The following is a 24,772-nucleotide window of genomic DNA, read 5'->3' on the forward strand; positions in this document are numbered from 1 at the left end:
AGGGCAAAATGCTGCTAGTCTCTTGGCTAAAGTGTAGTAAAAGTGACCTTTGCTCCAGTTCCCAACAAGCTCCTCAATTCCATCTGAGACCACCTTAGTTAGCCTGCACTTTATTGTCCATAGCACCATCAGCATTTTGGTCAAAACCATTCAACAGGCAGGGCGTGGTGGCTCACGCCTGTAATCCTAGCACGTTGGGAGGCCGAGGTGGGTGGATCACAAGGTCAGGAGTTTGAGAACAGCCTGGCCAACACGGTGAAACTCTGTCTCTACTAAAAATTCAAAAAAATTAACTGGGCATGGTGGTGGGCACCTGTAATCCCAGCTACTTGGGAGGCTGAGGCAGGAGAATTATTTGAACCTGGGAGGCGGAGGTTGCAGTGAGCTGAGATTGCGCCATTGCACTCCAGCCTGGGCAACAGGGTGAGACTCCATTTCAAAAAACAAACAAACAAACAAACAAAAAACATTCAACAAGTCTCTAGAGAGTTCCAAACTTTCCCACATCTTCCTGCCTTCTTTGGAGCCCTCCAAACTGTTCCAACCTCTGCCTGTTACCCAGTTCCAAAGTCACTTCCACATTTTCAGGTATCTTTATAGCAGTACTCCACTCTACCAGTACCAATTTACTGTATTAGTCCATTTTCACCCTGCTAAAAATAAATACCTGAGACTGGATAATTTATAAAGGAAATAGGTTTAATTGGCTCATAGTTCCGCATGGTTGGGGAGGCCTCAGAAAACTTCAATCATGGCGGAAGGTGAAGGGGGAGCAGGCACCTTCTTCACAAGGTGGCAGGAATGAGAAGAGAGAGCAAGGGGGAAGAACCCCTTATAAAACCATCAGATCTCGTGAGAACTCACTCACTATCATGAGAACATCGTCACCCCCATGATCCAATCACCTCCCACCAGGTCCCTCCCTTGACTCATGGGGGTTATGAGGATTACAATTTCAGATGAGATTTGGGTGTGGACATAGAGCCAAAACATATCAAGGTGGTTCCTGCAGAAGGACACCCCTCAGCTTGTCTAAGGACACGGGTGCAGATAGCAGGAGACCCCTACTGTGAGTATTCAGTGCTATAAATTTCCCTCTCTGCACTTTAGCTGTATACCAAATAAATCAAATAAATAAATCAAATAATCAAATCAAATAAATCACTTCTTTAGCTGTATATATCAAATAAATCTTGATATATTTGCATTTCATTCAATTCAATGTATTTTTAAATTGCTCTTGAGATTTCCTCTTCAACCCAAGGATTATTTAAAAGTGTGCTAATTTCCAAGCATATAGAGATTTTCTGGTTATCTTTTTATTATTGGTTTCTGGTTTGAGTTCATTGTGGTTGGAGAACACTCTCCATAGGATTTCAGTTCTTTAAATTTTGTTGAGGTGAGTTTTATGGCCCAGCGTATGGTCTATCTTGGTGAATGTTTCATGGGAATCTGAAAAACGTATATATTCTGCTGTTGTGGGGTAGAGTAACCTACACACGTCAGTTAGATCCTGTTGGTCGATGGTGGTGTTCAGTTCTTTTCTACTGTTGCTGATTTTGTGTCTACTTGTTCTGTCAATTACTAAAATGAGAGTTGAAGTCCCCAACTGTAACTGTGGAATTGTTCACTTCTCCTTTACTTCTATTAGTCTTTCCTTCAAGTACAGAAGCCTTGTTGTTTGACGCATAAACATTTAGCATTGCTATGTTTTCTTCGTGGTGGTTTGACTTAATATTATGTAATCTCCCTGGCAATATTCTTTGCTCTGAAGTTGATTTTATCTTATATTAATACAGCCACTCCTGCTTTCTTCAGCCTTCCGCCTGATCTGTCTGCTTCCATTACTGATCCTGCTTTGTACCCCTTTGCTGGAATAAACTGCAGCTGTAAGACTCTGAGTTATGTGAGTCCTTCTAGTGAATTATCAGATGTGTAGAGGGTCATGAGACCCCCCAAAACAAAGAGCCAAAACTGATTATAAAATACTACAGTGTCGAGATTAGACAACACTGAAGGACAGAAACCCCACCCAGTGTCTGTCCCAGGCCCAAGCCCTGCGGCCCGTTGCAACGTTGAAGAAACCATCTACACATCTTCGCCCACACACCCTCCTCCCAGCCTCTCCTCAGAGCAGCACCCTGGGGCTTTATGTGCTGGGATTCTGTGTAATATTTTTGGTTGATAATAGGTTCAATGTTTGAAAAGAAGAACACGAAAGTCATCAGTGAAATCTAATGACCTCATGTTACAAGTGAGAGAATTCATTCTCAGACCCGCCCTGACTGGCTCGGGATGACAGCTGTCAGAGGAGGCATCACTCAATGAACACACGGTCCCAGGCCTCTGGCCCCCTGCCCAGTGTCCGGTTTCCCAGTAGACTAAGCTCACCCCAAAGATGACACATCCGAGAGACAACACAGCTAGGGTAACAAACAGCAGATGTGACTTAACTACTCAGGGGAGTGGGAGGAGGCACTAATTCTGGGGAAGGGCACCGTCACACACACCGTGCTGTAAAAGACTTAAGCTCAGAAGAGGAAGCACTCTGGACGTCCAGTCACACAGCTCGGTTCAAGACAGACTCTGCTGCCCGTGCCTGATACAGTCTCCAGCCTCGTTCGACAAGCAGAGGAGGTGGGTCACAGCACACAGAGCCGGCTCTGGACTCGCCAGTCGTGCAACTTGGGTGCTCTAACTTTCACGACACTCTGAGCCTTCATCTGTGAAATGGGGACAATCTTACTTATGAGATAAAGAATACTAGTTAATGTGCTCAAAAGGGTGTCTTACTGAGAAGCAGGCATGCTGTAAGTGGTGACATGACCAAGAACCAAAAAGATAACATTGCTAAATGGGTCCCTCATCTAAGTTTATTTTATTCCTGCAAGATACCAGCCCTAGTTCACTATTCATAAAAAAAGCACTAATCTGTCTTTTGAGTGGATTCCTGTGTATTCCATAATCACACAGATATACACTGTGACTCATACTGCAGCAGAAGCAAGTGCACGTGGCATACGTGAGTGCTTGTGAGTACGAGGGCTGTCTGCTGTGAGCACATGACTCAGCTCAGACATCATCTCTTTTAGTATCCAGCCTCTTCTTGAGTGGGTGGTGGTCAACATCAGTGTCACTTGTATATGTCTAAATAATCTAATAGAAAATTACTGGTTTAGGACTAGGCACGGTGGCTCACGCCTACATCCCAGCACTTTGGGAGGCCCAGGCAGGAGATCTGATTGAGCTCAGGAGTTCGCGACCAGCCTGTGCAACATGGTGAAATCCCATCTCTACAAAAAACACAAAAATTAGCCAGATGTGGTGGTGCATGCCTGTAGTCCCAGCCACTTGGGAGGCTGAGGCAGGAGGATTGCTTGAGCCTGGGAGGCGGAGGTTTCAGTGAACTGTGATTGCACCACTGCAATCCAGCATGGGTGACAAAGCAAAAACCCTGTCTCAAAAAAAAAAAAAAAAAAAATTACTGGTTTATGGCCAGGCACAGTGGCTCACGCCTTTATCCCAGCACTTTGGGAGGCTGAAGCAGGTGGATCATTTGAGGTCAAGAGTTCGAGACCAGCCTGGCTAACATGGTGAAACCCTGTCTCGACTAAAAATACAAAAATTGGCCAGGCGTGGTGGCGCACTCCTGTAATCCCAGCTACTCGGGAGGCTGAGGCACAAGAATCACTGGAATCACAATAATCACTGGAGGTTGCAGTGAGGCAAGATCACACCACTGTACTCCAGCCTGGGGGACAGACTCTGTCTCAAAAAAAAAACCACACAAAAAAAACAAAAAACAAACAGAAAGAAAAACCATGTACTAGCTTAGGTTTTAACAAAAACGACACAAACAGTTTCTGAAACGGAGGCAGAAATCTCTTACAGTGAGGTTCAAGTTCAGTTGCAAATAGTTGAATTAAAAAAAAAAATCAAATTCACATCATCAAATCTTTCTCTCTCTCCAAAAGAGCATCAGCTTTGCAAATGCCTCCAAGTGCCCATTCCCTGGAGCCATCCCTGAGGTGGTGCCCATGCACACAGGGCAGCAGGGTGCTCTGGCAGTGTAGGGGCTGACTCAAGGCAAATGTGCACCCCGCACCACCACCCTGGAACAGCGGGCTCATGTTGGCATCTTAATGGAAGCAACAGTGCCTCCCTGCACTCCTGGGGGAAAATCCTAGAGAATAAAAACGTGTGTCAAGAGCCTTTAACACCACAAAGGGCACACAGACACACTGGGCAGCAAAGATGTCACCACAGTGCTATCCTGGGATCTCAAAAACCAACCCCACGAGGCCCCTTCCAGGACTCGATCCATCAGAACCGCAGGTGCACGGCCCCACGCAGTCGGGTCGCCTGCCTACCCCCCGCCCGCCTCCCTCGCTTCCACAGCCGTCCTCTCCAGATGGTGGTGACAGAGGAGCCTCTCTGCCCAGTGCCCTCTGCGCACAAACGCCTATCAGGGAATGACAAAAACCTACTTTATTGTTATGCCTAAAACAGGGATTAAAAATTTCAAAGTCAAGAGAAGCCCAGAGCAAATCTTTTAGTTCACAGAGACCCAAGAAATTATTCTCACTCGCCAAACTTTCTAGTCCTATCTTCTAAAATAACATTTCCTTCAGTTCTAAAGGTAAAACACTACATTTTACTTTCAGAAGCAGAAGCCTCAGAACACTTACTCTAATCCTTTAAAGAAACATCCTTTTGAGTATAACTAATTATTGCATAAAAGTCAGCTTCAACTGGGCACCACCATTGGCTCATGCCTGTAATTCCAACACTTCGGGAGGCCAAGGTGGGTGGATCATTTGAGGTCAGGAATTCAAAACCAACCTGGCCAACATGGTGAAACCCCATCTCTACTAAAAAAAAAAAAAATACAAAAAATTGTCCGGGCATGGTGGCAGGCGCCTTTAATCCCAGCTATTTGGGAGGCTGAGGCAGGAGAATTGTTTGAACCCAGGAGGTGGAGGTTGCAGTAAGCCGAGATTGTGCCCTGCACTCCATCCTAGGTGATAGAGGAGACTCCATCTCAAAAAAAAAAAAAAAAGAAAAAAAAGTCAACTTCAATCCTTGCTAGAAAGAACATGGGAGTGTCACATGGAGCAGAATGGAGGTGAGTTCTTAACCACCCACAGGGCTTCGGGAAGTGAGGGGGAGCCCCGTAACAGCTGTGGCGTACCCCTGCCCAGGCGTGCACCCCACCCTGCCCCACAGAGGAGAGGCCCGGTCACTGCATTCTTGGCATCCGGGTACCTGTCTGGATGCCCTCCTGGGGCACCAACACAGCCGCATGAAGCCCAGAATCACACAAACTGTGTGTCCACTCACAGTTCCACAGCCATTAGGAGGTGCTAAGAACAGAGACAGGGTGGAGGGGCACTGCGGAGGCGGCAACTGCCAACAGCCTCGAGAACGCGGAGTGTGGAATGATGGAATGAGCCTGTCCCATGTTCTCCAGGCATTGGCGACCCTGGCCCTCATGTGTCAGCGAGGCTCCCAGCCCTGACATTTTTCTCCCCAAGGCAGGCAATGCCACCTCCCACCCCCACCTTTAACCTTGTCTTTGTGAAAGGCAAGAACCCACTTCCTTCAAACATCTGCACCCTAGGGAGGATCTGAATTGTATTTTTTTCAATTGCCATCATAACATTGCTAAAAAATAACCCCTAAAACACTAAAGATGGCCAGGCGTGGTGGCTCACACCTGTAATCCCAGCACCTTGGGAGGCCGATGAGGGCAGATCACCTGAGATCAGGAGTTGGAGACCAGCCTGGACAACATGGTGAAACCCCGTCTCTACCAAAAATACAAAAATTAGCCAGGCATGGTGTTGCACACCTGTAATCCCAGCTACTCGGGAGGTTGAGGCAGGAGGATCACTTGAACCCAGGAGGCGGAGGCTGCAGTGAGCCGAGATCGTGCCACTGCCCTCCAGCCTGGGCGACAAAGCGAGACTCCAACTCAAAAAAAAAAAAAAAAAAAAAGAACATATTTTCAAGGACATAATGTTTACACAGTCACCCTTGGTCCACGTGGGCCCCGTTTCCTGAAGAGGAATCTCACATCCCCTTCATCACTGCACACAGTTCAGACGACCTGTCTCTCCTGCTCAGAGATGCTCTGAGTGCCGTAAAAAGGCCGCCCCCGGCCCACACTCGCTCTTTTCAGGGGCGGGAGAGACGGGCAGCGTATGCCGAGGCTTGGGCCCTCCAAAAACCAATGCCCTCATTTGGGTGTTTGCCGTTTCCCAGGTGCAAACACTTGCGCTCCTGCCAGGTCCAAGGCACTACCCTATAAGGAGAAGGAAGACGCCCAGAGGACTGGAGTGAGAAGATCTCGCTCTGAAGAACAGAGGGTTAGAAAGGAATGAGTGGAAAACATTGTTTCCGCCACTCAGAGCCGGCTGGTGCATTAGAAAGCGTCCAGGTGCAGGCAGCGTGTGAGCGGCAGGGCCTGGGCCCTCTCCATCCCAGCTCCAGGCATTGGGCAGATGGGGCAGACAATGTCCTGTGATTGTCCCCGCTCCTACGAGCGAGGACACTTAAATATTGATGAGTGCTGGCAGCCTGCCCCCACCGCAGAGCCCGGGGACACCGCAGCTCGCAGGGGGAAGACGCTTTCGCTCTTCACAGGGGAGCCGGATCCTCTGGCCTCATCCTGGGGGCCTGCTGGCTCTTGCCGCCATCATTGTTCCTTCCCCAGCTCCGCTGAGGCTGGGGATCTGCTTGTATTTGCTCTGCTTTATTTTTGTGGGGTATCTGCTCGTTTCATCTCTCTTCTTTGCTACAGTGTTTATATTTTCCTTACTAAATCACACGGGTGCTTGAAACGTGAAGAAACTAGCCCTTAATAACACTCAGACTTGTGACAAGCCCAGCCACCCCCCGCGTGGACATCATCCTATCTCACACATGGTAGACCCGGGTGCTCCGGGTTTCCACCCTCCAGGCACAGGCGGACATCCTTGTTTCTGGATGTCAGACCTTCCCTGGGCTCACCTTTCCAGCTCAGCTCCTCCGGTCAGGCCTTACAGCCACCCTGGGCCTCCTTGTCTCAGGAATGCACCTGAGCCTCTTCCACTTGTCTTCTCAGCTTGATGTTTTTAAACCTGTAATCTTCCAACAATCTCACTTGTGTTTGTGCTGGGAATGAGACCAGGCCCAGCCTGACACCTATCACAAGGCCAGAGCTGTCCCAACACTACGTACGCGCTAGTTCTAGATAAGCACTGTTTTGGGTTGGTTGGCTGGTTTTTGTTTTAAATTACTGCTACTTTTCAGGAAGATGTTAACAGAGTGGGAAAAAAAATAACATTTTATACACTGCGTGATACATTTAGGTCACTGCAACCAAACCAATTAAACTACACTTCAAAACATGCTTCATTATGAGCTTCAAGCTCGTAACACGAACACATTGGAGCCTACCTTGGATCCATGCAGATACTGAGGCTGTGCATTAGGCTGCTTATCTCTTTGAAATTCCTGAGAAAATGGTAACACTGTCCGAACAAACCTAAACAAGAAAGATTTAAAAAAGAAAAAGAAACCAAATTTAACAATAGTTCTTTAAAATTCAGAAGTCCTCCATAATCCATCTACTAAATCTTCCTCCCAGTCAACTGATACAATCATCAAATAGGAAAATTCTAGTGAATCGAAAACCATAGAACGAATGAGATCTCAATACTCAAATATAATAAATGCACCCAAAGCTCAGGGGCCACAGCAGGAACACCCGGGGCCTGGTCTGCTGTACCAGAGCCGCCTCGAGCCCAACGCAATCCTCAGGTAGCTCGTGGGCTCTGCTGCGCTTCCAGACACAGCGAGGACGGTGGGGCAGCTGCCTGTGACGAGAACGGCGACGCCCCGGTGGTTCAGATCACAAGTTACACACCAGCAGGGAAGGACAGGGACACTTAGGTATTTGTAACCCACTCAATTAGTCAAGAGATTGTGTCTTGATGATGGATTAGGGGACACTTAAAATCGAATGTGTCCATTTTCATGCAGAAACATCAAACTCAGCTAAGCCTTTCAAATTGGAAGGGTTCGTTTAAACACATAAAACTTTTGCAAAGAAGTATAAGAAAGACAATTTTGTGGATTTGCTAATTATGTAATTCCAAGCACTTGATTAACTCATATTCCACTTCAGGAAATGGAAACAGATATAATTGTGAAAATACTGCTGTCCCACACAATGTGTGCATCTGAGAGGACGTGCTGCACAGAGGAGCAGCCGCTAGGCCCCCTAACCACCTACCGCAGTACTTCTGGGTATGCCTTTCCAAACGGATCCTAAATCCCTGTGCTGTCAGTATGCCAAAATCCCTGGGTGCCACAGTCCTCAGTGCTTGGCATGCATGTCTGTCTGCATGTCTCTGTGCACCTGCATCTGCGTGAGTCCATGTATGGAGATGTGTTATCTGCAGGTGTGTCTGCAACAGGATGTGTGCATGTCTGTGTGTCCCTGCGCCTGTGTTCTTAACACCCGTTCCAGGAAGTACATTCCATCAGGAGGCGCCACGGTCAGGGTGATGCTCAGAAAAGGGAACCCCATTTCCCAGAGATTCCTGGGCACTGCTCACACCCTTGACAGCAGCACACCTGCAAAGCCACAGCACACTCATCAGCCTCTGTCCACCTCCGATGGTGACACACCTGCAAAGCTACGGCACACACGTCAGCCTCCGTCCACCTACAATGGTGACGGCGGGGTGCGGGAGAAGACAGCAAATGGAAAATCAGAGTAAAAATCCATGCAGGGAGCCAAGCGCCAGGATATGATGCCACTTATATTACAGCAGACTTTTCTTTTTTCTTTTTTTTTTTTTTTCTGAGATGGAGTTTTGCTCTTGATGCCCAGGCTGGAGTGCTGTGGTGTGATCTTGGCTCACCACAACCTCCGCCTTCCGGATTCAAACGATTCTCCTGCCTCAGCCTCCCGAGTAGCTGGGATTACAGGCATGTGCCACCAACGCTTGGCTAATTTTGTATTTTTAGTAGAGATAGGGTTTCTCCATTTTGGTCAGGCTGGTCTTGAACTCCTGACTTCAGGTGATCCGCCCACCTTGGCCTCCCGAAGTGCTGGGATTACAGGCGTGAGCCACCACGCCCGGCCTAGAGGAGGCTTTACTACTATGTCTGCTTAGAACACAATGTTTTCCCTGCTTAGAATGTTTAAAATGATGGTTAAATTTAGAAAGCAGGCCTTAATTTATTTTGTCTATGATATAACTCAGATACAGAACTGTTGAAGTAATGCAATTACTCTCTATAATATTATTTAAAATTTTAATCAAAATACATGTATATGATACATAATACATGTATTTATTCTATATAGAGATAATTATATATACATTTATAATCTATATGTATATATTATATATTTCATATATATATATATATATGTATTTTTTTTTTTTTTTGGTCACCCAGGCTGGAGTGCAGTGGTGTGATCTTGACTAACTGCAGCCTCAACCTCCTGGACTCAAGTCATCCTCCCACCTCAGCCTCATGAGTATCTGGGACTACAGGTCACCATGCCTGGCTAATTTTTTTTTTTTTTTTTTAGACAGAGTCTCGCTCTGTCGCCCAGGCTGGAGTGCAGTGGCGTGATCTTGGCTCACTGTAAGCTCCACCTCCCGGGTTCAGGCCATTCTCCTGCCTCAGCCTCCCAAGTAGCTGGGACTACAGGCGCCCGCCACCACACCCGGCTAACTTTTTGTATTTTTAGTAGAGATGGGGTTTCACTGTGTTAGCCAGGATGGTCTTGATCTCCTGACCTCGTGATCTGTCTGCCTCGGCCTCCCAAAGTGTTGGGATTACAGGCGTAAGCCATTGTGCTTGGCCTTAATTTTTGTATTTTTTGTAGAGACAGGGTCTTGCCACGTTGGCCAGGCTGTTCTCAAACTCCTGGGCTCAAACAATCTGCCTGCCTTGGCCTCCCAAAGTGCCGGGATTACAGGTGTGAGCCACTACGCTCGGCCTCTATATTTCTAAATAATACATTTCTACAACTTCTTCTTGATTTATCAAGTTTAGATACTGATTGACTCCTGGGTAGGATTTGGTGGCCTCTGGCCCAGTTCTAGGAGGCAGTCTCTACACCCTCATTTCTGAGTGACAGGAATGACTGGTATCACGGGGCCACACCTGACTTTATGCTAGCAAGATGACTCAACATGGGGCTGGCCACACCAGAAAGACAGCATGGGGTTAGAGGCCTGGGGCTGTGTGCCTGGTGAACTCAGCCAACTTCCTGGGAGGTGAAGGGCTGGAGGCTGAGCTCAGCTACGTGGCCAGTGATTCAGTCAACTGTGCCCATGCAACGAAGCCCCAATAAAAACTGAACACCACAGCCCAAGTGAGCGCCCCTGGCTGGCAGTACCCTGAGGAGCGTCCCACCTCAGAGCTCGGAGGGTGATGCGTCCCTGAGGACAGGGAAAGCTTTGCACATGGAAACCTCCCAGACTTTGCCCTGCATATCCTTCCAACAAGCATCCTTTCCTCCAATTGACTATAATCATATTAGGGCACACTCAGTGAGTACTGCGAATGTGTCACCTGAGGAGCTGGGGAGGGTGGATCCTGAACTGTAACCTGCTGGTTAGAAGTGAGGGTGGCCCCAGGGACCCCAAATGTGTGGCTGGTGTCTGCAGCAAAGGCAGTCTTGTGGAGGACTGTGCCTCAGACTCTGCAGTTTGACAATGTCACTGCAATCCCCTAAGAGAAAAACTAAGTTTCAGCACCAATATCCTAAGCCCCCACTGCACATGTCTCAGGTACACTGAGGTTCAGCTCCAGCCTTATTTTGACCTGGTCAGTGCTAGGCCCAACAGTGGCTCTTTTCCTTTGTGTCGATCCTGCTTGAGGTTTATTGAGCTTCTTGTATCTGTGGGTTTATCGTTTTCATCAAATCTGGGAAATTCAAGGGCATTAATTTTGAAATATTTTCTGCCCCCCCACAACCTCTTACTAGGATTCCAATCACAGGCATATTAGAATCGCTGATGTTTGTCTCAGTTTGCTGAGGCCCTTCTAGTTTTTTTCATCATTTTTTTCTTTTGGTGCTTCAGTTCAGCTAGTTTCCACTGTTATAATCTCAAACTCACTCAACTCCTGCAAAGTCTACTCTGATATTCAGCCCAACAAGTAATTTTTCATTCTAGATACTGCATTTCAGCTTTAATTCACTGGATTCTTTATGTAACACCCATTTATCTCTGCATTGTTTTCCCTGAATCCTTGAGCACACGCACAGTCGCTGCCTTAACATCCTTGTCTGTGAATTCCATCATCTCTGTCATTTCTGCGTCTGTTTTGTACAGAGTGATTTTTCTCTGGGCTATGGGTCACATTTTCCTGGTTCTTGGCATATCTAGTAATTCTTGATTGGGCACTGGGCATTTCAGTGCCATGTTGCATGTCTTGACTTTGTTACTGTCTTTTAGAGAGTGTTGGCCGGGCGAGGTGGCTCACGGCTGTAATCCCAGCACTTTGGGAGGCCGAGGCAGGCGGATCACCTGAGGTCAGGAGTTTGAGACCAGCCTGGCCAACATGGTGAAACCCCATCTCTACTAAAAATACAAAAGTTAGCTAGGCATGGTGGCGCATGCCTGTAATCTCAGGTACTCGGGAGGCTGAGGCAGGAGAATCACTTGAACCCAGGAGGCAGAAGTTGCAGTGAGCCGAGATCACACCATTACACTCTAGCCTGGGCAACAAGAGCAAAACTCTGTCCCCCCCAAAAAAGGAAAACTAATACAACAAAGGGACGTGGAGAATAAAATGAGAAGGTCTAACTAACATATATCTAACTGAAATCCAGAATGGCAAGAATAGGGAGAAAAAAAAAAAAGAGAGAGTGTTGAATGTCTTGGGGGGGCAGGCAGTTGACTTACTTGTCAATCTGCTGGATCTTGTCATGATGAATTTTTGGCACTTCTAGGGGTGGGCATAATTCAGTACCTCTGGCACCTCTAGTGAACATCTGGGTGTTCAACAGGGTTGTTTTTTTTTGTTTGTTTGTGTTGTTTTTTAAAGATAGTCTCTGTCACCCAGGCTGGAGTGCAGTCGCGCATTCTTGGCTCACTGCAGCCTTGACATCCCGGGTTCAAGTGATCCTCTCGCCTCAGCCTTCTGAGTAGCTGGGACTACAGTCGCCTGCCACCACGCCTGGCTAATTTTTGTATTTTTAGTAGAGGTGGAGTTTCACCACGTTGGCCAGGCTGGTCTCGAACTCCTGACCTCAAGTGATTTGCCTGTCTTGGCCTCCCAAAGTGCTGGGATTACAGGCGTGAGCCACTGTGCCCAGCCTCAACAGAGTTCCATTCTTCTTGCTAGTAGGAACTCAGAAGCCTCCTGGCCTTGTGTGAATGCTGAGAATCATTCAGCTAGCAGCTCCCTGGCACACGCACAGTTTAGTATTCAACTAAACATGGGATGCCCATGTGGTTTCAGGAGCTGTTTCTGTTAAGGTCCCTGCTCTCTCATATGCCACCCTGCAAATTCCAGCTGCCTCAGCTTCCCCAAGTTCCAGTTTGTCCCCTCTACCAAGCAGGAACTTCCAAGCTGTACTTGGACTGTTCCTCTCTGAACTTGGTCCAGAAAGTGCTTCCAGATGGAAGTCAGGGAGATCACAGGGCTCACCTCACTTGCTTCCGTCCCCTCAGCAAAAGGTCCGAGTCTGAAAACAGCTGATCCATACGTCCTGTCCAGTTTTTCACTTAAGGAGTAAGAATAAATCTAAACCCTGTTACTCTATCATTCCAAATAATTTAATTTATTTATTTATTTTGAGACAGAGTCTCACTCTGTCACCCAGGGGAGTGCAGTGGCACAATCTCAGCTCACTGCAACCTCCATGTCCTGGGTTCAAGCAATTCTCCTGCCTGGGCCTCCTGAGTAGCTGGGACTACAGGTGTGTGCCACCATGCTCGGCTAATGAATTTTAAACATAATATTTTACTATATATTCTCAATCTAAAGACAAAAATTTGATAACAGATATTGAACTAGAGTTGGCAGGTTTGTGTTTTACGGTGGTAAAAATGAGCAATTCTTTCTTATTTTGAGACAAGGTCTTGCTTTGTCACTCAGGCGGGCGTGCAGCGGCATGATCACAGCTCACTACAGCCTAGACCTCCCCAGGCTCAAGTGATCCTCCCATGTCAGCCTTCCAAGTAGCTGAGACTACAGGGGTGTGCTACCAGACCCAGCTAATTTTAAAAACCTTTTTGTAGACCAGGCGCGGTGGCTCATGCCTGTAATCCCAGCACTTTGGGAGGCTGAGGCGGGCGGATTATGAGGTCAGGAGATCAAGACCATCCTGGCTAAAATGGTGAAACCCCGTCTCTACTAAAAATACAAAAAATTAGCCGGGCGTGGTGGCGGGCGCCTATAGTCCAGCTAATCAGGAGGCTAAGGCAGGGGAATTGCTTGAATCCGGGAGGCAGAGGTTGCAGTGAGCCGAGATTGTGCCACTGCACTCCAGCCTGGGCGACAGCATGAGACTCTAAAAAAAAAAAAAAAATTTGTAGAGACGAGGTCTCCTTATGTTGCCTAGGCTGGTCTTGAACTCCTGGACTCAAGAGATCTTCCTGCCTTGGCCTCTCAAAGTGCTAGGATTACAGGTGTGAGCCACTGCACCCAGCCAGGATTAGCAATTCTGAAACTACTTTCTGTGTTTTTTTGGAAATGAGCAAATGAGTAATATACTAAGAATAATGAAGCAAGGATCCTCAGTGTTTAATGAAGTCAGAAAAAGGGAAAGAGAGAAGACTAGAATGAACTGTGCAGTGCTGAAATGGAATTGGAAATATCAGTATAAACTTATAGTTTTAATACGTAGGTAACTATATAGAAATAAACATGCACATTGATATGGTTTGGTTGTGTCCCCACCCAAATCTCATCTTGAATTGTAACTCCCATAATTCCCACGTCTCATGAGTGGGACTCGTTAGGAGGTAACTGAATAATGGGGGCAGGTCTTTCCCATGCTTTTTTCATGATCGTGAGTGAGTCTCACGACATCTCATGGTTTTAAAAGGTGAGTTTCCCTGCACAAGCTCTCTCTCTTGTCTGCTGCCATGTGAGACATCCCTCTCACCTTCCTCCATGATTGTGAGGCCTCGCCAGCTATGTAGAACCATAAGTCCATTAAACCTCTTTCTTTTGTAAATCGCCCAGCCTCAGGTATGTTTTTATCGGCAGTGTGAAAATGGACTAATACACATGCACACGTGGGCTATGGGTTGTATTGTGTCTCTGAAAACAGTATGTTCGTCCAGGTGCAGTGGCTCACGCGTGTAATCCCAGCACTTTGGAAGTCTGAGGCAGGTGGATCACCTGAGGTTGGGAATTCAAGACCAGCCTGGCTAACATGGTGAAACCCCATTTCTACTAAAAATACAAAAATTAGCCGGGCGTGGTGGCAGGCACCTGTAATCCCAGCTGCTCAGGAGGCTGTGGCAGGAGAATCGCTTGAACCTACTGGAGGTTGCAGTGAGCCGAGACTGTACCACTGCACTCCAGCCTGGGCGGCAGAGTGAGACTCCGTCGAAAAAGATATGTTCAATCCTCACTCCTAGTACCTCAGAATGTGAAGTCTGCTGGAAAGAGGGTCACCACATATGTGTCTGGCTAAGACAAGGTCATACTGGAGTAGCAGGGTAGGTCCTTGACCCAATATGACTGAAGTCCTTGTGAGAAGAGAAGAGACAGAGACACACAGGGACAGTGGCAAGTGAAGACAGAGAGGAGACTGGAGTGATGCCACTGCAAGCCAAGAACACCCAGAACTGAGGTCACTGCCAGAATTAACAGCTCTACCCAGTGTCTCAGAGGGGGCGTGGTCCTGCTGACACCTTGATTCCAGACTTCTGGACTCCAGAACCGTAAGAGAATAAATTTCTGTTCTTTTTTTTTTTTTTTGAGATGGAGTCTCACTCTGTCGCCCAGGGTGGAGTGCAGTGGTGCAACCTCGGCTCACTGCAACCTCCGCTGCCCGGGTTCACGCCATTCTCCTGCCTCAGTCTCCCAAGTAGCTGGGACTACAGGCGCTTGCCACCACACCCGGCTAATTTTTTTGTATTTTTTTTAGTAGAGACAGAGTTTCACCGTGTTAGCCAGGATGGTCTCGATCTCCTACCTCAGAATCTGCCTGCCTCGGCCTCCCAAAGTGCTGGGATTACAGGCATGAGCCACTGTGCCCGGCCGAGCCTGGAACATCTTGTGGTGCAGAAAGAATGGTGGGGACGGCCCCAGGAGACTGAAACCAAGCAGGCAGCTCCCACTGCCCAAACCGCACCCACCCCAGCCTCAAAACTCCACAGTAATGGATAATCCTGAGTTAGTACAAATAAGCAAATAATAAACAAATGCTACCACGTACAGCAGAATTCCAGCTAGTACCTGCAGAGGGAATAAAGGAGTTAAAACTCAGCTGGGCACGGTGGCTCATACCTGTAATCCCAGCACTTTGGGTAGCCGAGGCGGGCAGATCATCTCAGGTCAGGAGTTTGAGATCAGCCTGGCCAACATAGTGAAACCCTGTCTCTATTAAAATTATAAAAATTAGCCAGGCATGGTGGCATGCATCTGTAATCCCAGCTACTCCGGAGGCTGAGGCAGGAGAATCGCTTGAACTCGGGAGGCGGAGGCTGCAATGAGCCAAGATCACACCACTGCACTCCAGCCTGGGCGACAGAGTAAGACTCTGTCACAAAAAACAAAAAAAACAAAAAAACAAAAAACAACTCACTGCTGTTCAACCACCAGTGTGAAGATAACTGATTCGGACAGGAATCGTCGACAGATGTTAAAACGACTGGGACAAATTTTAACGAGGGAGTTTGTTTACATCATCTCAAATTATCTCCCTACAAATCATAACTTTTAAACAGAAAAATGGTAACATGACAGTGGGAACACCTGGCAGCCACCACCTCACCCCAGGGACAGAAGTCACCATGAGCAGTGAGGGGACAGTTGCCGCCTTGGGCTCCAGGTGCGCCCCGCTGAGGACACGCCCTCCATCTATGGTCTTCTGGAAAAGAGGCCTAACTCTGGACTGAGGAAATACCCTTCTGCCAGCTTCTTTCCAGAGCTGCAGCACTGTCACACATTTACCCACTGTACAGGTTAAATTCCAGTCGCAGACCACCCAGGTCACCTCCTAGAGCCACCACGCATAGCTCACTAACCGGAAGTTAGGCCAGGCAACGAGCAAAGTCCTGGCTTGTGCCACGTAGCTCTCAGAAAACCCTCAGGCATGGGACTAAAATTCCAGGTAGCATGTTTATGTGTCTTCTCAGGATTCGACACAGAACTTGGATACACAAAATCCTGTTTTAAAATGCCTTTCCCAGATAACACAGCTCTCCTGATTCCACCAAAGACTTGTGGGAAATGCAGACACAATGGCTTCTACCAACACTCATGGAAGGTGGAGGTTGCTGAGTAAACCGGAGCTCTTCTGCAGAAAATGCCCCTGTGACAAGCTAGGGTTCCCTGTGAATCACACCTCAAGTGTCCCCAGGCACCAGGAGGCTGAGGTCACTGCATGCTGACCTCTGCCCAACAAGTGTGGCCCGAGGCAGCAGCTCTGGGTCTCTTGGGGAAACAGGTGACACACATGAAATTGGTTTCCAGATAAGATGGAACCAGCCTGCCTGTGTCCAGGGGCCCCCATGGGTCCAGGGGCCTCCTGCCGCCCACAGTGGGGACGAGTGCAGCTACCTGGGTGTAAGGCCCCAGCAGATGGCTCTGAGCAGCTGCACGCATGGCACTGGGTGCACTGTGCTGATCTGCACACAGAAGTGTTCACGTCACCTCCCGGGGTGTGGGGAAGGAGGCGCCTGGCCATCCCTCCCTGCTGCTGTGATGTATGTGGTACTGCAGGGGTGCAGACTCGGGATGGAGAGGCCGAGGGCCGCCCATGCCTCACTTTAGAGGACAAATACATTTTTACCAAGGAAACCTCTGGGGAGTTCACTCATTTTTCTCTCCTATGTATCCATGATTTCCCATTTTTCTATAATTTTGATATATTACTTGTGTAAGAATATTTTTGCAATTAATTCCAAGCATAAGCATCTTTAAAAAATGTTGAGGAAAATGGACACCATAAAGGTGAGTTAAACAGAGACGGTGGTCTTCACGGTTTGGTTTCCATGGACCACTCCCAGCCCGGCCTGGAGGCCCCCTGAGCTGAAAAGCCAAGCCAGGTGCCGCCACCTGCAGCCCAGAGCGCGTGGCCACGACCCTGGAGAATGGCCTCAGTGATGCAACACACCTGGGCCTGACCCACGGCCCCACAGGAAACGCGGTCCTGCACCCAGGGGTCCTGAACAGACGACAGCCACAGCAGGCAGGACTGGGCCGCGGGGCAGCTGCTCCTCTCTGTCATCGGAGCTCGGCATCCTGTCTCCTGAGACACAAAACTCTGGGCCTACAAGTCAGTAAGAATTCAGCCACATGTGGGTGGGACGCAGAGATCAGGGGCAAGCACAAGCACTTATTTGTAAAAGTGCTAACACTCGCGTGTGCACACACCTGTACTCCTCTACGTCTGGATGGAGCTCAGTGGCCAGGCACCTTGCTTGGTGCCCTGGTCATCCCCCCAGGCTGTTGGTGTCTATGGGAAGGCATGGTGGGTGACACAGACACGTCCCTGGCACGCGCTGACACTGTATAGATGCTGAGCTCAGTGAGCAGAGAAGGAACCTCAGCCAGAATGACCGCCACCCGGTGTGCGGAGCCCAGGGCAGGGCTGTCCCAGGACTCAGGCCCTACTATGAGGCTGAACCTCAGGATACTGCCAGCATCCGCTGTTTCACCACCAATCACATCACTTCATGCTGTCCATGGGCGGTGGGTGGGAGGGTGGCTTCCCCACACTCCAACATGCCAGCACGGAAGCATAAGAAGCAGACTCACCCCACTTCCACCACCAGGCAAACAGAAAGACAGGAGATGCAGCCCCACGCAAGCCCCACGTGCAAAGCCATGACCATCCACGCGAGGGTAGGCCCGAGGCTGCCTGTGCACACAGAAGACACTGGAGGGCCTGCGTGCTCTTCATGTGAGAAGTGATGGGGAGCAGCAAGAGCAGGGAGACAGGGACCTGGTGACATGGAGGAAGCCTGCGGGGACATGGGTCCCTGAGCGCCTCGCCTGTGGGCGCCTGTGTGGCGGGCACGCTCACCGGTTGGTAGAGCCGTTGTAGCAGTAGTTGGGCAGGAAGTCATAGTTGAGCTCCCAGAAGACGTGCAGGGTGATCCTCCCGTAGGGCGCTGACACGTTGTGGTTGGCCTCCCGGAACATGGCATCGAAGCTGTCCAGCGTCAGGTACCGGCTCAGCAGCTTGTGGGTCATGCGGTTGATTTCCAACAGGCCATCCAGCTCCTGTGGCACCAAAGACAGGGGTGGGTGACAGAGCTGGTCCAGGCAGGAAGGAGGCGCCGAGTGGCCTCTGATCCCACCCAGGCCTCACAGTCCCTGGCAGGGCTGCACGGAGGCAGCCCCCAATGAGCGTAGGCTCTGACAGGTGACATGAGCTTGCTTCTTGGCACCCCACCTTTTCACAGTCACCCCCACTGGGTCATACCTTTCTCCACTGCAGTCACCTCCACGCCACCTACCCCTGCTGTCCAGCACCCTGTGGGGCAGAGTGCACGTGTGGCCTGCTACTGCCACTCTTCCCCCCATGTGCCCGCTGAGCCCCGGCACTGCCCTGCAGTATAACCCAGCCAGCGGCTACATCTCCCTGGGCATTGGAGCTGAGCCAGCTTTCTCTGAGGTGCCTGGAGTCACTGAAAGGCATGCATGGGTGGCAGGGCAGGTGCACTTGTTCCCACAGGCCTTGCAAGCCCTCACGTGCGCTGCTCTGGAGCTCGCCCAGGCTGCACTGTCCAACATGGCAGCCGGGGCCAGAGCACAGCTGCTCCCACCTGAGGCGCGCTACATGAGACACCAGATTTCAAAGACTGAGTAGGACGAAACAGACTAGCAAATACCCACCTCAATTATATTGCCATAGGAATGACGTGGTGAATTAATATGGGGATACAGTGGATTAAGTATGTTATTAAAAATAACTTCACCTATTTCCTTTTCTAATGAGACTATGGGAAAATTTCAAATTACGGATCTGACTTGCGTTCTATTTCTATTGGACAGTAATGGCCTCGATCAAAGCCTCGACCAATGATTTTACTCAAAATCATATTTGGCCAATGCCAACAGAAACACCATGGCCTGTACCAAATTACGCTCGTAGAAAAAGGCCGCCACAGGTCTCTCTCTGAGTCCCAGCCTGTTTGACTCTAAGGATGAACATGCAGGGCCCTGCTCTGAAGTGCAGAGATGCTCACAGGGACACGCACTGTGCCCGCCAGCGCCCAGTGTCTGCCAGCCAAGGTCTGTTCTCCAGGAATGAACAATCCTCTCGAGCCCTGGCACGTTCATTACCATCTGTCTGCAGCCTTTATTCTCAGAAGATCAATTTGGCTGGCGACCAAACCCTCGATTCACAGTTCCTTTCCTTGGCTCTGGTGAAGGTCTGAGGACAATCGGATTTTCCTTCCCTGCCTGCCCTGCTCGGACAGCCCAAGGACTTCTTCCTCACCTGGAAAGTCCAAAACTTTCACTGCAATACCGTTTTTAAATGTATTGTTATTTTTTTTTCTAATCTTCAACCAGCCTAAGATGCAGTATTTCTAAGTGTTGACAAGCTTGGGTCAGTTTTACCAAATACATGATGTATGCTTTTAATAGACACTTTCAAGATGTCTTCTATTTTATCAATATTTTCTTGAAATAGATGCCAGTCGGCCCTATTCCGTTGCTTTGGTTTTCTTCTTGAGGAAGCTGTATGACAGGTACACTGAATCTTCATCATCCATGATGATGATCATCTGAGAACATCATTTCCTCTCAAATCCTTTTTCTGCTTTAATTTCTTTTTGATTTTAAAAATGTTCCCTCTTTTCATTCTTTTTTTTTTGAGACAGAGCCTCAAAAACTCCTGGGTTCAAGCGATTCCCCTGCCTCAGCATCCCGAGTAGCTGGGACTACAGGCATGTGCCACCATGCCTGGTTAATTTATTCTATTTTTTAGTAGAGACAGGGTTTACCATGGTGGCCAGGATGGTCTCGATCTCCTGACCTCGTGATCCATCCACCTTGGCCTCCCAAAGTGCTGGGATTATAGGAGCGAGCCACCGAGCGCCCAGCCTTCATTCTTATTTCTGTTATTTTTATTTTTGTTTTTGTTTTGAGACGGAGTCTCACTCTGTCACCCAGGCTGCAGTACAGTGGCACGATCTCGGCTCACTGCAACCTCTGCCTCCCGGGTTCATGCCATTCTCCTGCCTCAGCCTCCCGAGTAGCTGGGACTACAGGTGCCCACCACCACGCCCGGCTAATTTTTTTATTTTTAGTAGAGACGGGGTTTCACCATGTTAGCCAGGATGGTCTCGATCTCCTGACCTCGTGATCTGCCTGCCTCAGCCTCCCAAAGTGCTGGGATTACAGGCATGAGCCACTGTGCCCAGCCTTTTCTCTTTTCAAAACTTTCTTTTTTCCAATAACCTTATTTCTCCATTTATTTATTTTTTTTCTTTGAGACAGAGTCTTGCTCTGTTGCCTAGGCTGGAGTGCAATGGCACAATCTTGGCTCACTGCAACCTCTGCCTCCTGGGTTCAAGCAATTCTCCCGCCTCAGCCTCCCAAGTAGCTGAGATTACAGGCATGTGCCACCACGCCCGGCTAATTTTTTGTATTTTTAGTAGAGATGGGGTTTCACCATGTTGGCCAGCCTGGTCTTGAACTCCTGACCTCAGGCAATCCACCCACCTCAGCCTCCAAAAGTGCTGGGATTACAGGTGTGAGCCACCGTGCCCAGCCTATTTCTGGATTTCTAAAAATTCTGATTTATATTATTCTTTCACAGCAACTACTACTTTTTTTTTTTTTTTTTTTTTTTTTTTGAGACGGAGTCTCGCTTTGTCGCCCAGGCTGGAGTGCAGTGGCACAATCTTGGCTCACTGCAACCTCCGCCTCCCGGGTTCACGCCATTCTCCTGCCTCAGCCTCCCAAGTAGCTGGGACTACAGGCATCCGCCATCAAGCCTGGCTAATTTTTTGTATTTTTAGTAGAGACGGGGTTTCACCGTGTTAGCCAGGATGGTCTCGATCTCCTGACCTCGTGATCCGCCCGCCTCGTCCTCCCAAAGTGCTGGGATTACAGCCGTGAGCCACGGCGCCCGGCCAGCAACTACTACTTTCTTAATTTCTTTTAGCTCACTGTGAAAGATGAGGTTACAGTTTCCATGGTCCGTGGGTGTCTGTCTGACGTGCCTCCACTGTCTGTAGGGACACTGCTGTGCACTTACATTTGCTTTTTTAGTGTAATACGTCTAAAGGGGATTGGACCATGATCTTTACCTGTGGCTCGACTGGAAGTGAAATAAGCTCTCTCATGCTTCTGAAGAGGAAGAGGGGTTGGTCAGGGCCAAGAGTAACAGCACTGGCTCAAGCCTTCTGAGACCTGCCTCTCATGCTCCCCTCCGCCATGATCCTAACCCTTACCAGCTTACATGCTATTCCCAGCAGCTTCTCCCATGGGCAGCTTTGTCTTAGGAGGGAATTTTGATTTATTCAATTCCAGAGTCAGCAGGGCCTACTGTTTTAGCTCCCTGAAACCTGATCTCATCTCAGGCATCTTTGAAGAGCTCTGTCTAAATTATTCTCTGTAGGCCATCAGCCTGGGCTCCTTGACTCCAATGGTGCCAGGTGGCGGGCAGCACAACTCATGTGTACTCAAATGGCCTGACTCACAGGGGTGCCAGTGTTGACTAAAGGACTGTGGTGTATCCCCAGGGCTGGCACAAACGATCAGCCTTCGGAAGTCTCATTGATCTGGATAAAGGGAAACGCCCTAGGCCGACCAATACCAGCCTAACTTGAATCATCATAAAAGAAATTTGTGGCTCCTCAACCAGTTCTCGGACCCAGAGCTCCTTGGGTGAAGGGGAGAAAGGACCTTGTGCATTTTGTTAGAAAATGCACACTGTAAACCCTCCCCCTGCTCCCACAGTGGAAACGGACGTGTGGCCGTGCACCAATGACCACGCACTGGAGAAGGGAAGACAACCAGACCATTCAGGCTTACTGCCTACTAGCTCTGATTAAATCCTAAAGATTCAAAGGCACCACAGGCCGAGGGTCAGAGTTGGGGGGTGGTCAGGTGATCCACAGAGCTGTGGCTCGGGGGCCCGCTCACTGAGGTCCCCCTGTGGCTCCGGCCCTGGCTCCAGCATGTGTAGTTGGGTGGCACACCTGAGTGGCAGGCCGGTGTCTTCTGTCCACGTTAAGGTCTTTCTGCCGTCTTCTCTTCAGACAAGTCTTCCGTGACGCCACTCTCTCTCTCATCTCCTCTAACACTCCAGTTACACATTAGGTCTTTCCACTGTTTTCCACATTTCTTATGCTCTTTTCTGTCTCATTCATTTTTATTTTTCTCTGTTCCCCAGTTCAGATGTTTTTAACGTCTGTTTTCCTGTTCCTTAGTCTTGCCTCTTCCTGTGTTCAAATTGTGATAGAGACACAGGGAAAAATGGCAGACAGAAGGTGGGACTAACTGGCAGCTCCCATTCAGACGAACACAGCAGTGTGTGAAGACTCACACTGCAAATTTTTGCTTCAAGAAATACCACAGGAACATACCAGGAAAGCAGAGAATCCAAAGACCCTCTGAAGGAAGCGGCTTGCCTCTGTAGGCTCTGTGAGACAGCCGAAAAATGGGTGAGCGCCCAAAGAGGGTGAGCGGGGAACGCTGGCCCCGAACACACATCCTCACTGGGAAACCTGAAGGTCCAGATAACAGGAGAAGGATTAGACCTTACCTGGAGATTAGATGAATTCAGACAGCCAAGCGAAATGTAGGGGTAGAAGAATTAGCAGGAAGACCCTTGTGGGCTCTCTTGGTCCCTAAAGAAGATATTTCTTTTTTTTTTTTTTTTTTTTTTGAGACAGAGTCTTGCTCTGTCACCCAGGCTGGAGTGCAGGGGCGCGATCTGGGCTCACTGCAACCCTGCCTCCTGGATTCAAGCGATTCTCCTGCCTCAGCTTACGGAGTAGCTCGGACTACGGGTGCCTGCCACCACGCCCGCCTAATTTTTGTAGTTTTAGAGGAGATGGGGTTTCACTATGTTGGCCAGGTTGGTCTCAAACTCCTGACCTCAAATGATCCACCCCCCTCAGCCTCCCAAAGTGCTGGGATTACAGGCATAAGCCACTGTGCCAGCCAAAGTTAAACATTTTTATCTCCTAGCTCGTTAATACTAAAATGTAAACACGTTATTAAGTGGTGTGCTACCTTCTGCCATAGTTGGCGATTTTTTCAAGATTGGGGTTATGTGTTCGTTAAGTCAATTTAGCATTGTGAACACTGAGTGTAGGCTTGGTATAGGCCACGCCCGATGAGTGCATCTCTTTTATCATCTATACAAGAACTGGACCTACCCTTAGTCCAATTTATCAATAGGGCAAAGTGAAATTACTTACAACTATGGAGGTCAAATCTTCACTTTCAAATCGTCCAATCGCCAGTTCCAGGGACTTATACATGGCTGCTGAGACGCGCTGGGTGATCAGACGATTGAGGTCTATTGACCTGCCGAGGAGCTGGCGTACACAGGGAAGGATGGCAGGTAAAGAGTGGACATGAGCAGCTCGAAAACAACAAAAGCCTCACCAGAGACCCTGGAGAAGCTGGTCTGTCAATAACGACACCCTTTACAACCACGTTCAAGACCCATCTCCCCGCATACATGGCAGCCTGTGTGTGTCTTTTTACAGGTGTTATGACGATAAATAAAATTACTCCATCTCTATTTTGGCCTACTAGGAACATATCCATACTTCAGTGTTGTTCTAACAACATAAAAATATGACAAAGCCCTGGTGAAAATGTCCAAAAATGTGCATGATGATTATTCGTGTATAGAGAGTAGAATTAAATGCAATTTTTTTTACAGTTTTCCATATTTTACTAACTAGTTTTGTGTGTGTAATGTAACATCACTTTTAATTTTTAATTTTTTTTCTTTTTTTAATGTTTGTGGGTACGCAGTAAGTGTACATATTTATGGGGTACATGAGATGTTTTGATACAGGCATGCAATGTGTATCTTTTTTTAAAAGCTGTAAAATATAAGCACTGTGTATCTTTAAATTCTTCCTGCTGGCCAGGAGAAACTCTTCTCTGATACTCTGAGCTGATGAGTGCTTCTCACCTTCATTCTTTTTAAGCTCTGGCTTTTGGGCTCCTGGAGAAGGGCTGACCCCTCCGGGCTATGCCTGCCCCCAGGAGCCGCAGGGCAGATACAGAATGCTGCAGGTGTTCCCTGTGTGTGAGGTGACCCAATAGAAACGGTGTGTCTTTCAATGCCTAACAATTTATAAGGACGTTCACAGTCACAAGGCATGCTGATATCTAAACCTAGCTAGCTATAAGAAATCTCAATCATTTTTTTTTTCTTTTTTTTGAGACGGAGTCTTGCTCACTCTGTCGCCCAGGCTGGAGTGCAGTGGTGCAATCTCAGCTCACTGCAAGCTCCACTTCCCAGGTTCAGGCGATTCTCTTGCCTCAGCATCCCAGAGCAGCTGGGACTACAGGAACCCACCAGCATGCCCAGCTAATTTTTGTATTTTTAGTAGAGATGGGGTTTTGCTATGTTGGCCAG

General features: G+C 48.6%; 1 protein-coding gene across 8 annotated transcripts in view; it reads right to left on the reverse strand.

Annotated features, from left to right (window-relative positions):
• The window catches only part of CYFIP1 (cytoplasmic FMR1 interacting protein 1), a 111,115-nt gene that overhangs the window by 15,809 nt on the left and 70,534 nt on the right, over nucleotides 1–24,772 (reverse strand). For all 8 annotated transcript variants that reach the window (XM_016927743.2, XM_016927740.1, XM_003314563.6 and 5 more), the window contains exons 21-23: nucleotides 23,592–23,711; nucleotides 18,230–18,429; nucleotides 7,441–7,528 (exon numbers count right to left, since the gene is read on the reverse strand). In XM_016927743.2, coding sequence (XP_016783232.1) covers nucleotides 7,441–7,528; nucleotides 18,230–18,429; nucleotides 23,592–23,711 — 408 coding nt within the window. The remainder of the gene's footprint in view (nucleotides 1–7,440; nucleotides 7,529–18,229; nucleotides 18,430–23,591; nucleotides 23,712–24,772) is intronic.

Source organism: Pan troglodytes, chromosome 16, assembly GCF_028858775.2.
Source record: "Pan troglodytes isolate AG18354 chromosome 16, NHGRI_mPanTro3-v2.0_pri, whole genome shotgun sequence".
In the NCBI taxonomy this organism is placed as follows: Eukaryota; Metazoa; Chordata; class Mammalia; order Primates; family Hominidae; genus Pan; species Pan troglodytes.